This window comes from Erithacus rubecula (assembly GCF_903797595.1).
Source record: "Erithacus rubecula genome assembly, chromosome: 10".
Taxonomy (NCBI): Eukaryota; Metazoa; Chordata; class Aves; order Passeriformes; family Muscicapidae; genus Erithacus; species Erithacus rubecula.
This window is the reverse complement of record NC_136662.1, coordinates 15,610,676-15,627,359: the sequence shown is the minus strand read 5'-3', so window position 1 is coordinate 15,627,359 and position 16,684 is coordinate 15,610,676. Positions and strand designations below refer to the sequence as shown.

The 16,684-nt window shown below is 39.6% G+C and overlaps 1 protein-coding gene across 3 annotated transcripts in view; it reads right to left on the bottom strand.

Annotated features, from left to right (window-relative positions):
* ADGRL4 (adhesion G protein-coupled receptor L4) overlaps positions 1-16,684 on the bottom strand; it is a 129,608-nt gene that overhangs the window by 55,093 nt on the left and 57,831 nt on the right. Inside the window, exons 2-3 of one of the 3 annotated variants that reach the window (XM_079314317.1) lie at positions 16,127-16,198; positions 14,528-14,677 (exon numbers count right to left, since the gene is read on the bottom strand). In XM_079314317.1, coding sequence (XP_079170443.1) covers positions 14,528-14,677; positions 16,127-16,148 — 172 coding nt within the window. In that variant the 5' untranslated portion in view covers positions 16,149-16,198. Of the gene's footprint in view, positions 1-14,527; positions 14,678-16,126; positions 16,682-16,684 lie in introns of those variants that run through there. The other 2 variants (XM_079314318.1, XM_079314316.1) reach the window with 2 other exon arrangements.

The window sequence follows — 16,684 nt, the reverse complement described above, 5'->3', positions numbered from 1 at the left end:
GTTAAGCCCAGTTTCCTTTTACACATTTCTTAATGCTCTGGAAAAAGAGATGAACATTCTGAGAATTAAATTAATGGGTGATACTAGATGCTTTAAAAATCAATCAGGACAGAGTTATTCTATGGAGGGAAAGCAGAGAGGATGGGAATGGGAAGAGTCTGAACAGACTCAGCTTTACAAATATGTGAGGAAGGGTTTTATGTCCCAGCTGATAATACTGGGAGGCCACTGAAAGTCCAGCCAAAAGCAGCTTACATCTGGTCTGTCAAAGGCTGGAGCAGAGAAAAGCAACAAAATCAGCTAGGAGGTAATTATTAATTATAACTTTTTTCCCAAAGATGCCAGATATTAATTGCCATTTTCTAGTCTCAGTAAATTTCAATGTTTGTTGTTTTCTAAGGTTTTGTGTGGTTCCATGCTACAGTGTAGCACATAGCAATGTAATACAAAGCCCTGTGTCCTCATATAAATATATAACATCTCTTCTGAGGAGAAACTAGTGGTAAAAATCTTACCATTTTCTATGTATGACTTCTTTGCATAAGTTATCAACATCATGAGAACAGAGTTAGTAAAAATTGGCACAGAGGCAATAAGCCCCTTTAGGAATTTCACTCTCCACAAGCAAAACTATCCACCCAAATGGAATCTGCCTAGAAGTGTAAAAGCAAAAATTACTTCTGCATGTGCCCAATAGGTCCTATGTTACAGAATAATAGAATCATCAGAGGATGGTTGGGTTTGAAGGGACCATAAAAATCTAGTTCTAACGTCTCAGCTACGAGCAAGCTTTCATTAGACCAGACTCCTCATGAAAAATAAGATTTTTTCCAAGCACTATGGTCTATGGAAACACCCATGAAAATATGCCACTGTTAATGCAATATGTGCAGAGTGCTTAACTATATCATACAATTCCATAACAGACTGTGTCATGCTCAGCACGTAGAGCTGGAGGAGGAAGGTGGAAGGGGGATATTCAGAGTGATGGCTTTTGTTTCTCTAAGTTATGGATGATGGAACCCTGCTGTCCTGGGATGACTGAGCACCTGCTGGCTCATGGGAGTAGAGAATGAAAACACTGCTTTGCTTTTCTTGTGTGCATGACTCTTGCTCTGCTTGTAAAACTGCATTTTTTTCAGCCCACAAGTTTTCTCACTTTTACTTTCCTGGTTCTCTCCCCTACCCCACAGGGGAAGGCAAAGCAGCAGCTGTGTGGGGCTGAGTTAAACCATGACACACTGATAACCTTAACATGTCAGCCAAAGCAAAGGTATCCATTAAAGATTATACTATTCCCTACTTTCCTTCCTGACTTGTAAACACTCATATGGAAAGCTAGAGCAAAATCAACCTTAGAAAGTGTATGCAGCACACACAAAAGTCTCATCAGGTTGCTTTAAGTCATGATAGAGGATGACTTCAGCAGAGAAATGAAAATCATGCCTGGCTCCAAGTACAAATTCCAAATGTTTGAGGATCTGATAAGACATGATTTTAATTCACCTTTTGAAATGCCTGTCACTGCTAGTGGCTTCTATTTTTTTATGGAGGCTACTTAGGGAGCAAAGTAAAAATTTCCAGGAGGAGTTTAGTTGTAGTACTATCCAAGTAAAGATAAATTTTGGTTTTAAGCAATGCAGTCACCTGCATGACATGAAACACTAATTGTGGATGCTTTATTTTTTAAGCAAATGTTACACCTTAAACTTCTTAGGACTGGCAAGGGGAAAAATGCCTGGGCCTGAATCTCATCTGATGAAAGCTTGTATAGTTACTTTAGAGAATGCCTTTCAGATATGACAGAAAGTGTTTTTAATGAGTTCTCTTGTAATATAATTTTCTCTCTTTTCTCAAGAATTTAACACATATTTTCAGTGGAATATTTGCAGAGAGTCTTCCTTCCTCCAATGTTTCTACAGAAGTTAAACACAAATTTGTCTAAGAAAAGTTATGTTGAGCTAGTTTCTGGCAGCAATCTGGCAGCATTTTTATATATGCACAGCATTGTGATTATCTCACAAATTCACAATACTTTAATTCTGAACCCTACTATTTTCCATAGAGGCAATATCTTCAGTGCTAGTCTGAATGCTCTGAATGTTAAGTGTCTGGCTCTGGCTGGATTCCCTACATTTTTTGTCTGTGAACACGTAGCACATGGCTCTTGATTACTACTTTTAAATTGATCTGTGTCTGCTATGAAAATATATTGCTTCATAAAAGTCTTTCAGGGTATCAGCTTCCAAATTAATGATTTTTCTCTCAAGCTCTGACTTTGAGAGCTTACAGTACAGAATCATGCAGTCCAGCTACTTGAATCAAATTGAAATCCATCCATCTGCAATTCAGATCCAAATTCTTTCAGTGCTCTTGGCTCATCTCTAGGTAAAGAGCAGCTGTTGTCCTGTTAAAGTGACTGTAAATAATTCTAGCTTCAAGCTTCAACAGTGAAATTCACCCTGCTTCACTGGGGACCACTTAATCCCCAGGATGTTGCAGGGTTTGCTGTTGGCTGGTGGGGCTGCAGTGGTGCTGCAGTGGTGCTGCAGTGGTGCTGCAGTGGTGCTGCTTGCAGGGGCTGCCCTGGCAGAGGAATGCTCAGGTGCCAGCAGGTGTGCAGCCCTGCAGGGCAGTGTGTCCTCTTGGGACACAAGGCTGAGCCAGGAACCCTGGCTTGGGCTAATTTCACAGGGTGCTTGCACCCTGCAACACAGGTGAGGAGGGGAAAAAAACCTAGAGCTTCTTTCTCTTGCTGTTTTCTCCTTTTTCATGCCAAGTAAACCTGTCACTGTGCCTTTTTGGGGTTGCATGTGTTCTGCAACACAAAGAGTACAGCACCAGAGAAAGGCTTGTTTACAGCAGAGATTCAGTAAAGTGTTTAAAGGAAGAATTTTCCAGTAAAAAGAGATGGTAACCAAGAAGGAAGGTACTTGTTAAAGCAACTCTATCAGAATAGCAGATGAATCACAATGTGATATAGCACTATTTGAAAGGATGTTTTGAATGGAGCTGTCAGCAAGTATTTTAATAGCAAGTCTTCAATTTCTGCTTTATGGGGTTTTTTACCACCAAGAAGAAAACATAAGTAACAAGGAGGGATTTAGGGATTGTTTAGTGTTTGGCTGTTCAAGGAAAGAAAAGAGCCCTCCACATGCATTGCAGCTGGTGAAAATTGCCATTATGGGGATTTTTACTCCATTTGTGAGTGCTAAACACTGTAATAATGCAAATTCCTTATGATTTTCTAAATCTCCTCAATAAGGAGGATATTATCTACTTATTTAATGACCCAATCTCTAATGACAAGGAGTTACTGCCACCAGGAGCTCCAGTTCATTCACAAAGCTCCTCTCCCTAATTAAAAGGTCTTTACAGTTTAAAATAAAGAAATACATCAATCAAAACCCAAAACTGTCATCAGATGATAGGAAAAGAAAAGGCACTTTAGGGACAGATTGCTTGGCATCCACAACTGGGAGTATTCTTTTGAAACAACTCAGTCCTCCTTTAGGCACCTCAGATAGAGCCAGACAGTTCAAAAGTGCTCAACACAGATTTCTTTGGAAAATCCATCCCTAACTGTGGCTTTGTGTCCTACAGCCATTGTGGCTAGTGAGACTCAATGGTAAGTCACCTACCTCCCTGTTGGAGGAATGTCATCAGCACCACCCCTTCTGCAGGAAACTACAATGGAATACCTGAGTGTACTCATCCCTGCTCTTGCCACTGCTTGCTGCCACAAGAACAGAGGCAGCAGGTCTATTTTTACTACACTGCCACTGAAGGCAGCAATAGCCCTGCTCTTGGATTTCCCTTGCAGCCCTCAAAGCCAGATGTACATATCACAGCACAGGCTCCTTACTAGCTTGAATATCAAGCTCAAAATGGAATGTTGCTGTCTGCATGGCATTCCTTGAGGGTAATGTGCCACTGCCAGCTTAAAAGTATCCTCTATAGTTGTCAGTCTAAGGCCAAAACTTGAGTAATGATTTAGAACAAATGAAAGCTGCAGTAGCTTTCTCTAAGAACAGAGAATAAAGCCCAGAGGTTTTATAGCACATCCCTCTGCTCAAACAAGAAGCATTTGGTGGTATTAACATACTACCTGTTTATTCAATAGGAAATGCAAAAAGTTCAGCTAACACTTCTTTTTTTTTCTTCAGTCTACAGCTGTGTAAATATTAACCCAGTCTCTCCTTTGACATTCACCTAAACCCCAGACCTTGTGTGCAAAACTATATAAGTGAAGCTCAACACTTGTGTAGCCCACTGCTGTGTCCTGACATACTAGGACTAAATATTTGATTTCTGTGAAACCATGATGCTGTATGGTGCATCCCTGACCCATCCCCATGATCTCATTTTCTAAAATCACCTTTACTGCAAGCTTCCTAGGTTTTAACCATAGAGCTGAGTATGATGAAAGAGTTGTGGAATTACCATACCAAGATTTGCATGACAACACTGAAAAAGCCAAACTGTAGTTCTGCATAGTTTACAACTGCTGCCCTGCACAGATTCTATTTTGATCTGCCCAGATGAAAAGCTGTGTTAAGTTTTAGAAACTTCTCCTCATCTCTGCTTTTGAGTCACTTTTGAAGGCTATTTGCCTTTCCCATTTTCCCAGTGGTAGCTAAGGAGATGAGAGTCTTTCTGTATGCACCAGATATCCCTTACACAATGGGAGAGAAATATTGATATTTTTGTATTGCACAGTGGGTCATATTTATGAATTGATGCATGCTTGATCATAGCTCATTTCAGATAGGAACAAAGGGCCTGAAACTGTTTGAGTACCTCCAGCTTCCTCTCCCTTCTAAACTTACAGGCTGATTTTGGAAAGGTAGAGCTTCCTCAGGAACAATGTCACCCATGAAAATGATTTATTCAAGAGAAAAACTAAGGCAAAGATTCCCTTATAATACAATCTTCCATCTATCTCTTTCCCATCACCACAAGGAAAAAATGCAAGACTCAGAGCTCCTATTTAGGCTTGCAGAGCTTAGCTGAGTTTCTCTTTCAGTCCATGCCAACATCCTGAAGTTTCTCTGGTGTTTCTTTGGGCCTCTGATGTTACAGGGATCAGTGATGAAGACTGTTGTGCCTGCAGAGATTATTGCTGCTCTATCTCCCTGCCTGCCTTGACACTCTTGATGCAAACTGTGAGCCAAGGCTGTGTTACCCTCAGCCCTTCTGGGCTTTGGGGATACCCCAAACCCACTGCAGCATTAGGAGGGCAGGGAAGACTGAACTGAGAACTGGTTGTGGCAAAGGACCCACAGCTCATCTGATGGGACAGGAGAGCAGCATTGGTCTCCTAGCACAGGATTAATTCACCTCTTTCTCTGGTAAAGTTCTGGGGATGGAAACTGTGATACCTGAGGATAATTTAACATTTTTTTAAAATTGAGATGCAGACAACAAATAAAAAGTAAATATATGTAAACATGCAAGTCACCATCCAAGCTTATGTTCTCCCTCACTGTAACTTATGTAGATTGCTGCCTATGTGCCTAGCTTTCATTACAAATAAAACATAAAAGCCAGCGCATATCCTGAAGAACTGTTTTTCTTTATTGCAACACCATTACATGAAGCCTAGTAACATAAACAAAGATTAGACTTGGCTGTTTTTAACAAATAACCATTTATTGTCAAGGCTTTTCAGGAGCTTTCATTTTCCTTTTTGAAAAACAAGATCCTGTGCCAACCTAGCAAATGTGTAACATTAAATAATAAGCAAAATAATGGGACACGCTACCACACTAGTTTATAGAGAGCCTCAGAGTGTCACAGTTGTGCGTGTCCAAGCTAAGGCAGAAACCCTTAAACAGTTAATTCAAGCAGACATATCCAATGAAAACCCCAGCAGCAGAGTCCCTTGGGACAGCTGCTGCTCCTTAGTGCTGAACAGCCCTTGGAGCAGGAGGATGCACAGGAGCAGCCCAGGGGCAGAGCGCTCCACACCACTGGGACAGCACACAGCAGAACAGCCAGAGAACCTTGTCCCTGTTTCCTGTCCCAGCACAGTGCCAGGAGCACAGGACAGAGCTGTCTCAGCCCCAAAGGAGCAGCCAGGTTTGTGGAGGGCAAAGGGAATCCCCTGCACCCCAATGTATCTGCTCCATCTGTGGCACCACAGCTGCTGAGGCTCTGGCCTCTGGTGTTCCCTGAATGTCAATTCCACCAGCATTCTCCATTTTAAAGTAATCATGAATCTTCCAAACCCAGCCAGAAGTAATCACACAACAAGCTATCCCTTAGACAATGAGCAGAGATTATTCAGCTTCCTTGTACCCCAGTAAACAGCAGCTTCCTTCCTGCCCGTGATTGGGGCTGTGATTAACCACGCAGTTCAAGGTGAAAGAAGAATGCAGTTCCAGCCATGGATGGCTTCCTTTAACCTCAGCAAAACACAGTGCCAGATATTTCAATTAGTGTGCACCAAGGTCACAAAATCAATTTCTTATCGCCGAAAAACACACATACTGTAAATTTCATTTTCAAGCCATAATCTCTAAATTAAATCTGTGTACCTAAAAAATATACAGTGCAAAATTGCAGTCCTTCAGCCCCCTCCTTCTCTTGCAGCCCAGCAGCATTTTCACAAACATCACCTGGCTTTGTGCTCTATATTTAGAGCACAATGTTTGGTTAGATTCTAATCTTCTTGGAGAACGTCATTATCTCTTTCTTTGGCAAATAGAGGTCCAAAGTGTCAATTACCTTCTTAAACTCTTTCATACACACAGCACTGAGCTGGGTGTGATATTCTGTCTGCCAGCAGCTCAGTCGGCAATTTTTCACAGTCATACACAGAAAAATTGTGCACCAGCATATCATCCTAGATAAATTACACATTTCAAATGTGGTTACATACAACTTCACCACTCCTGTACATGCTGGCAGAAGAAAATAAAAAACAACAATTAAAAAAGGAAAAAAAATAATCCCAAAGAGCACACACTTCAGCAATCAAACTCTGTGGGTTCAATATAGTTACAGAGAAAAAAGTAAAATGAGTGTAAGAGATTAGTGGGCTATCATACACAAATCAGCATAGCTGTGCAGAAGTGACATCAGCTCATGTGTGTAATTCCTGATGACACAGCTGTGTTCTGTGGGTGACACTGACTGCACAGCCCCAAAGGCAGCTGCACAGCCTGATGGCTGCAGCAGCCTCTGCCACGAGTCTGGGTTGAGAAGTCCCAAGGAAGTGGAATGTATGGAAGCAATTTCTTTACAAAAAATCCCGGTCTTTCCTTAAAAAAAAGCTAATTTTGACTATACAATCACAAAATGAGCAAAACTGACAATTTTGAGATTGCCTTACTTAGAAAAGTCTGCTTTTATTCACATGCCCCTACTTATACACAGGTCCCTGTGTACATGGCTGTGTGCATTTAATGTACATATATGAATATACATGTTCAGGAAATACTTTTCATCCTTTTACTTCAAACCAGCAAGTGTGAAGAACATATTGTTACTGTTGGACCTCCTGGGTTTACTTCAGATGTTAGAGACACAGGAAGAGAATCATATCTCTGGTAAACACAAAGTAAGCAAACTCTGAAATAACAAGTTTATAGCTTCTTAAATGAAATTTCCCACATCCTCTAAACATGTAACATATTGATTCTTAGCACCATAAAACAGGATGAAAGGAGTATTTTCTCAAGAAAGGAAATTACTATTATTTGGCAAGGGTTAAAACACATTTTGAATTAAACAAGTAAGAAACCATCCAAGTGCAGATGATCAGCCTAAAAGTTTGGGTAAATTTTTGAGAGAGACAAATAACTCTTTTCTACCACATCATCTACACACATTTTAAAAATTCTTTTTAGATGCAAACAGGACTAATTTAAAAGAGAGTCTGGATATGATTAAAGATATAACAAGAGGAAGTTTTGTTTCTTTCTGGTTCTTTCAAAAATGCATTACTGTATTTTAGTCATGCTTAAAGTACCATTTCAATAAAACGTAAACAAAACACATGAAAAAAATAGTTGGGTTTTTTTTTTTTTTTTTTTTGGCTCAAATCTATGAATACAGAGTCTATCTAAAATGTCACTAAAATGGAGTTTTTCCAAGGCTTCTTAAAGTTAGGGTCAATGTTACAAATGGTTGTTATGGGCTGTGTCCTTGGCCTATTAGTGAACTGTGGTTTCTGGCAGTAGGAAGAAGAGCCTCTGAAGATCCTGTCTCTCCTATTTGCATGGGAAATGGGGAGGGATCTCTTCATTTCTGGATTTGACACTTTGGATGCATAAAACACTTTGAGTCAAAATTTCATGGACTCAGAAATTACATCAGCAAGACAATTGGAGTGAGGCAGCCTCCACCTTGTCCTATTCAGCAGGGTTGTACTGTTACTCCAGACATCCTGCACTGCTTTTCCTGACTCATGTCCTCATGCATCACCAGGCACTGCTGGAACACTTGCTCCCCTTTCCAATTCCTGACCTCCTCTTAAGAAATTCAACTAAAACATAATTTGAATAGTAGCTATAAAAAATGAATTCAAGGCTACAGAAGCTGTTTTGACTAATACTGTTAGCCAAGGGTATGGCTATTTTCAGGAACATAACTCCATCCTTTGTGGCTGGAAGGCAACCATACAACAGCTGGTTAGTCCCCAGCAGCCCATGGACATCACAGCATCAAGTCCTTCCCAAATACACAGAAAAGTGAGACATCTTGCACATGAAAGGCAGAAGGCATACATAAAGTTGTATTTCCTCAGAAGGCCAGGAACCTGCTATGTTACCATTAACACCAGCACCTTCCTTGGCCAGTGGACTGTTATGGACTAGAAAATCAAATCCTCACAGTTAATTTATCCAGACTTTTCAATTCCATGACCTGCCTACAGGCTTAATCTGGAATGTGAAATCAAGGTACCTCAGCTGGGTAACATCTCACAACTCAGCAGTCAATCTCTGCACTTCCAGAAAAGTAAAAAAAACCTTCTGTTATATTATTACCAAAGAAGACACAAGGGAAGAAAACTTTCTGTCCCCTGTAGAGGAGCCATGAGACCAGGAGCTCAGGTAAATATAATACCTAAATAAGCAACAAACAGAATGGTGCCTCCCAAAAACAAATCTTGGTATCAACAAAATGCCCAACACCTAAACCTGCAGTAGGAATTCTGAATTTCAAGGTGGCTCCTGCTCTTTTCCTGTAAAAGCTCCAGCAGAATATAGAGGCAAAGCAGTGGAGATTAGGAGGTGCAGGAAGAGAAGGGGAAAGGAAAAAGGGTAAGGAGCATGTCAAAAGGACTGGGAATTAGTGATCTTATTTGGCCCCCTGCACAGCACATCCCAAGTTTCCTGAGCTGTCACACGCTGATTTGAGCCCTGCTAGTGTTTGGCTAAGGCATATCTTTCTCCTGCTGTGCTATGTTAGAGCAGCTGCAATTTGCCTTTTTATAGCTTGTGGTAACTGATAGCAGTGAAATGAATTTAGGAAGTGTGTGGATTGGATCTTCCATATCAGTGATTTCAGACTATTTGGTAAACACAGAAGTGACAACCAGTGATGTATGCCTGCTGTTTAAAAAAAAAAAATCTCCTTTGGTGAATCAACATTTGAATGAAACAATTTTCTATTGAAGAAAAGTTTTGGATGGAAAAAAATTATTATACACAGTGGTTTTACAGGGTCATTTTAATTTGAAATAAAAAATTCCCTCTATAAAAACTGTACACAAACTGGGTTCTGCAAAACGGCAACAATTACACCAGTGAATCAAAAAAAAATTCAGTGACAACAATAAAAGTCAATGGTGGGATTCAGTAACATCACGTTACAACAAGGAACTGAGGTCTCACAGGAAAACTCCTTTTTACAGCTGGCAGAAGCCAGAGAGTTGGTCTTTTGACCCTCTATAAAACAAGAAAATATGTTTGTGTTCAGATATTGAGCATGATTTCAGTTTGATTCAGCTGGGTTTATACAAATTGCCCTGTGTTCTTACAGGGATTACGTATTTTGATACAAAATACCACTTTACACTGATGTATTTTCTACCTCTGTAAAATGATAAATCCTCCTACCCTGCACTTCAGAACAGAGTTACTGCCTTGCTTCAATAGAAAGTTTCTCTGACAGCCTAAGTCCTTGCTCAGTATTTCTGCAAGAGCTGTAACTATTTTACAAGTAACACTGATTAATCTTGCAGTATAATTTGCAAGTGACATTTACAAGGGAATATTGTGTAGGGATATCTGGGAGGGATATTGTGTTCAGGCTTTTCCTGCTTGCCTGCCTACCCTCCTGGAACAAACAGCACTGCTTCATTTTCCTTCCGTATTTTACAAAGTTAAAGTAAACACTGTGATCACACTGTTTACTTTAATTTCCTGCAGTGTGCCAGCAAAGCAGCAAATTGGCAGTCAGCAATCAAGAAGCAGCCAGCATTTGAAACAGCAGAGCTGCTTAGGAAAGCATCACTGATGCCAACTCATTTTCCCCTTTGTTTTAAAAATAAAATATTGGCTTCTGTGAAGTTTTACTTCAACTCTTATCTTTTTTAAAGGATCTAAAATTTTGTTTGTTGCCTTTAATTTTCTTTTGGAAGAAAGCTGGAATTATGAACAACACCTAATTTGTATGTCCAAGTCTCCTTATACAAAGAAATACATTTACAACTGTGGCAGATATATTCTATTTATCTGTAAACAATCCGTGGCATTTTTTGCATGAGAGGAAGTTAACTTGTCAATAAATCAGTTGTTTCTGGGTATATCTTTATTTTTTATGCCAAGAGTTTTAGCCCATATTACTTCAATTAGGTGTATGATGTTGTGAAGCTTAAGGCTCATGCATTACAAGCAGAATACACATCTGCCCAAGAACAGTCCTAAAAAGCAAATAGATGTACTATCAGAGGTCATTCTCTTTTATTTAATACTACATAAAGCAAGGAATATAAATACAAAAGAAAAAGTAAGGAGACTGGTATAGTATTTTGTACCTCAGAGGTGTAAAGCTTGACAAGGTGACTCATTTATGGCTTTCTGGAAGATACTGTACAGAGGGAATTTATTGCTATGTAGGTTATAATTTCAATATATAAAAGAGGCCAGATACCACAATCAGTTATTCTCCTGACTATGTGCATTCCTGCATATATTCTTGCTGAAGACAATGAGATTATGAAGAGAATTAGCTTTTTGTTAGAGTGGCCAAAGTATGCCTTTAGAAACTCCAAAACATGACCTAATTTAAAGTGGTTGAAATCTTGTGGGAAAGATTGTAAAAGGATAATTATTTTAAAAGCCATGACTTTGACACCAGGAAATTAAATTCATATCTATGTGTCTTTATCTATACACAGCAAATCCAATAATCTTGAGCTCTCTGCAGTCACTTAGCCAGCTGGCAAAGGGAGCAAAGTCAAAACTAACAAACCCCATTCCTAAGGTATGTTGACATCAGTGATTCATGATTCATCAATAATGGTGCTAGGAAATAAATATAAGAGGACATTATTGCCTTTTGCAGCACAGAAAACTCAAGGGAAAATGTCTAAGTGTGTCACAGTGAAAAGACAGGGCTAGCAAAGAAATAACTTTTACAAGTATTTAAGAGGTGTTACAAGCAAGTGAAAGTAAAGAAACAAATGTAAACCTTTCAGTGTAAGAATGTACCTGTAAATAAAAATAGTTTCTCAGCTATGAAAGCTTAAGAGGACTACCCTGAAAACTAACATTTTCTGTTCAACATGTTTGTGAGGAGGAAGAATTTGAAATGCTTGTTTCAGAATAAAGTCTCAAACCAATGACCGTTCTGATTTAATTGTCTACCAGGATAAAGCAGAATGAAGAAGTTGGTTTTATGTTAGGAAAAATTTCAAATGTTGTTTACAAATTATGACTCTCACAACATATCTAAATAACTAAAGGGGCAAATATTTAGACACAAGGTACTATACAGGCTCTTTCAAAAATGCCTGTATTAGCACGTAACTGATGATCTCCTTTGAAGGCGACTGCACTATCACTGTAAAAACATTAGTTTATTAGCCACCCATTTTTATTCAGTTATCTCTAGAACAGCAGATACACCTGCTGCTTTTGCCACACACAACAGCAAGATCTCAACATCATTGAACAACTGAGGCTCTGCTTTACGTTTTCACATCTTTAAACTATTTATGATAGGGTGTAGCCTACGTTTCTAATCCTTTACAGAACCTACCCAATTCAAATTCAGGTTGCTCCTTTATGCTATTAGAGGACTACTGCTCAGTATTATTAATACACCGAGTTAAATGCTACCCTAGAGAAACACTGTCTCTCTTTCAGGGCCAGCAGCCACACAGCTCTGGTACAAGCTTTGCTGCTTTGCTGGAGGGTAAGTGACTTTGGTGGCTGTTGAGGTATTTTACCAGAGAAAATGCTGGTCTCTAGACATGAGACTTGCTTCAAATCATTGCCACTTAACTGCAAAGCACCACAAATATATCTAACATCTTGTTTGCCTGGACTGACATTGGAAATTTTGTTTTAAAGACTCTGTTTTCAAACACTGAGTATAATTCTTAATAAACAATTAATGGATTAACAAGATTTGTGAATGTATATTTCACTACACTGAATTTTCTTTAAGTGCTCAATAAATGTTTTTATGAAATTTGAATGTAGATTTTTGTAAGAAAATACAGGTAAAAAGAAAAAGTAAGAAAAAGGTATTGTGCGAGGTAAAAAAAGAGCATGGAAGGCAAGATAAATCTGTCCTCACAAATTTGGAATTAATAATATTATAATAGGTACATATATAATGGATGGGTTTAAGAACATCAGTCATGGCAGTGAGAACAACAGGTGTCTTTACTGCAAATTTAATTGATGATTCATAATCACAGACTTTCTAGACCAGAACAGACAATGTACTGGGTACCAGATGATGCTGGGTTAGTAAATGCTGGTTTGATTTATTCCAGGCAGTATTGCTAAAATTGACTTGGTTTTATTCTTTCTCTGCATTATTCACAAGTGCAGGCCCTTGACTCTGCAAACACAACGTGCACTTACTGTTGAAACCAGCTGGCTTTTCATATTAAACTGAACTAGTTCAAGAGCAAAACCAGTGTTGTAAAGGCCATTTCTTACTCTCTTTTGAGCAGCTTGACAGACAAATTAAGTGATTATGCAAGGTTAGCATTCAATTCAAGCAATACATTTAGAAACTACATGACATGATGAAGAGACTGGCAGAACAGACTTTGTTCAAACTTTAGAAGGGAAGGCAAGGGGCAAATAACATGCTGCCCACAGTACATCATGGGAGGTCATGAGGGCTTATGGAGGAGATGAAGCTAAACTATATTAGAAATGTTGTGGTAAGTGCACTGGGAAGGAAAAGCTACCAGCTGCAACCAGAGAAACCTCAACCAGATATCAGAAGAAATATTTTCACAATTATGGCAGTCAGACATTAAAACAAAGGCACAGAGAGGTGCAGGTTTCATGAGTGGAGATAATAAAAATTCAGCTGGCCAAAGCCCTAAGCTACCTGTTTTAAGTTGAATCTGCTTTGAGTGGGGAGCTGGACCAGGTGACCTACTGAAGTCTTCTCCAAGATAAATTATTCTATGATTTTGTTATTCCTCTTTTTTTTGTTGTTGTTGTTGTTATTTTAGCCATCTATATTTCTCTTTAAACATAAGAAAGGTAGACACCTTTCTGAGAAAAAAGGCCCTTGCATGCTAAATTTTCCTAAACAAACATAATTCCAATCACAGCATGGAAAATGAGCTATAAAAATTCAAAATACCTGTGGGCTGTTTTCCTACATTCATACCAAACCAAAGAGTTACTGCTACTCATAGCTACTTTACAGGATACTCAAAGCTAACAAGATCCATGTGAATTTCAGCTATCTGCATACCTAACAGTAAAAATAAATATTAGAGCTATTCATAGTGGAAGACAAATATGAAATCAGGAAAATATTTTAGCTTACTTTTCTTTAGATGAAAGAGTCATCCTAAAGTGGATCCCTTAAAAGGATTTCTGGCATATTTCTCTTGCAAGAAGTAGTATTAAAATCAACACTGGCATGTCTCTGGGGCACACACACCTTGGTTTTCCAGAGCAGCCCAGGAGCTGTTTGATGGTGATCAGCTGCTGGGAAGAGTGGCCAGGTGCTGTGCGTGTGATGCAGGGAGCTGAGGGCTCTACAACAGCCACCACAGCAACCCTAACTTCAGAAATCCTGACCCACAAGGGAAATTGCTGAAGGCAATCAGCAAAGATTAGTTAGCAGCACTCATGGAAAAGGAAAGCTGGAAAACAGGTATCTCAACTGAGATACATGGCAAGCTGCATCAGAACGTCAGGCTGAGCATAATTTGTACAATTTCTCAGAAACTATTAAAGGTTTTGGCTTTTAAAACATTTTAGTGTATGACACTGCTGTGACATAAAGTTTAATCCTTGAACTAGGGGGCTCTTGGGTAAGTTTTTCAAAAGAGCACATAACAAAAAAGGTGTAGGTAAAATGTGTTTACCTTTACAGACTGTTATGCCATTTCCTGTGTATCCTTGGGAGCAATAGCAGCCTGTTGTCCCACCCTGAACTTCACACCTGGCATCTTTGTGGCATGTCATGTTGCAGCTTGGAGAAGTGCAGCCATAGTCCAGCAGACTGGAAATCAGAACTGCAACAAAGGAAAATCAGACTTGTGTCATTATCTAAAAACTTTATTCTGAGCTCTAAAACAAGATCTGGGCCAAAGGTTTCTACAAAATGGGTGTATTCCAGTAAACATCATCACAGGTTCAGTACTGCAGGATAGGGCAAGGGCCACCAGCTCCAGGGTAAAGCAGCAGATAAAAAACACAGATAAACAACTCTAATGTGTTCTCAGCCAGTATAAAATTCGTAAACAGCATAGAAATTACCCAGTGATCTGGGGGAAACATTTGGATGGCTTTCAAAGCTCTCTAGTAGTTTCCAGTAAAGCCCAGGCATTTATCTGCACTCTGAATTTTGTAAGGAGCATAATCCAAACTGCCCTACATGTCCGATGAAAAAATACCAAAGAGGGTTCCCCTGATCAGAATTTTCATCCTTATAACAAATGTTCATTTTATTCCCATACTTTTGTAGCTAGCACATAAGCATGGTCTGGTAGATTTAAGATGAAATGTCACATATTTACCTCATTATGACAGTGCGGTTTAAAAGTTATTTATGGTGTAGCAAATTATTTAAATTTAATCTCTTAAAATGCCATAACTACTTTCCCATTGTATGAATGAATATGGTTTTCAACAGAAAATAAAAAAGAAATCTCATATTTTGATAAAACTTACAGATCACTGTATTATCACACCCCCCCCCTATAATTGGTTAGATATAAGGCATTTAGCTCAGAAGGGAAAGTAAGTTTTTACTTTGCAGTTTACAAATTGTTAGGAGGATGTAGTGAAAGCTGCAGAACATTAAAATCATTCTGGGTCCTGTCTTCCCCTGCAGTTCTGCTTTTCCCTACCTACATGTCATTCTGGATATTTGCTAGCCTAGTGTTACAGTTTAATTGCCTCATGAAATCTCATCGAGATGTTTTCTTGGAGAAATTAAGACTTCACAAAAAATTCAAAAGACTAAAAATTGCACACAATTTTTAAATAATTGTATATAATCCAAGTCAATTTACATATCAACGAATTTCACATTTTCTGTTTTTCTGAGAGGACAGACTGTCTTCCATAGGGATAAAACCAGAAAGCTGTGGATTCTGTTGTCATTTTACTGTTTTCAGCATGTGAAATCTAAAAATTTCCCAAGCATATGGAGAGAGAGAAGGAAAAAAACCCTAAAACAAATGCACAGAAACTCACAATATTTCTGTTTGTTTGTTTTTGGTTTTTTTTTCAGTACAAAAGCCACAGTGAAATAAAGACAGGAATTTTAGGGTTTGGTTGTGGGATGATACTAACCATGCAATTACCAAATCCAGCATCAGCATTGATCAAAGCTACAAGGACTTCCAGTCCTGTGTATCCAGCAGCTTCCAACCATCCCCAATATAATAATTTCTCCTTGTCAGATCCTGCTCCCTTCTCACCAGCCACACACTCCCAAAGACAGAGATTTCACCTACCTAGGAATGGCAGCAGTTTCATTGGTGATGCTGTTGTTGTGCAGAGCCTGGTGCAGAGCCCCTGTGTCAGAGAAAAAACCTCCCTGATCTGAAATAATATATGACCATGTGCAAAACACGCACATACGAGTGTCAGGAAAGCGATGTCCCGGCACAGGCACAGCCCTGACACTGCTCTTTGTCCCAAGCCTCACGCTTCCCAAAGCTCCTGAGGCTCTCAGGCAGGACAGGAAGGGTCAGGAGGGGCTGAGGACCTGATCTTCTGGCGAGTAGGAAAGCCACAAGAAAGCAAAGGGGAAACGAGGCTGCGTCCTGCAGGGGATATCAGAGAGGACAGTGGGGTGAGGAGGTTAGAGGAGCATGGGGCTTTTGGGAGAGGGGCTGGGGCAGGGCAGGGGGAAGCTGGAAGGGGTGGCTGCAGCCTGCTGGCACTGCAGGAGCAGCAGGTGGAGCAGAAGAGGGAGGGTGAGGAGGAGGTGGAGGAGAGCAGTAACTTCCTCGGTGTTTACGAGCACAGAGGTAATGGTGTACACGCTTCCTTCCACCTTTTCCTGCTGA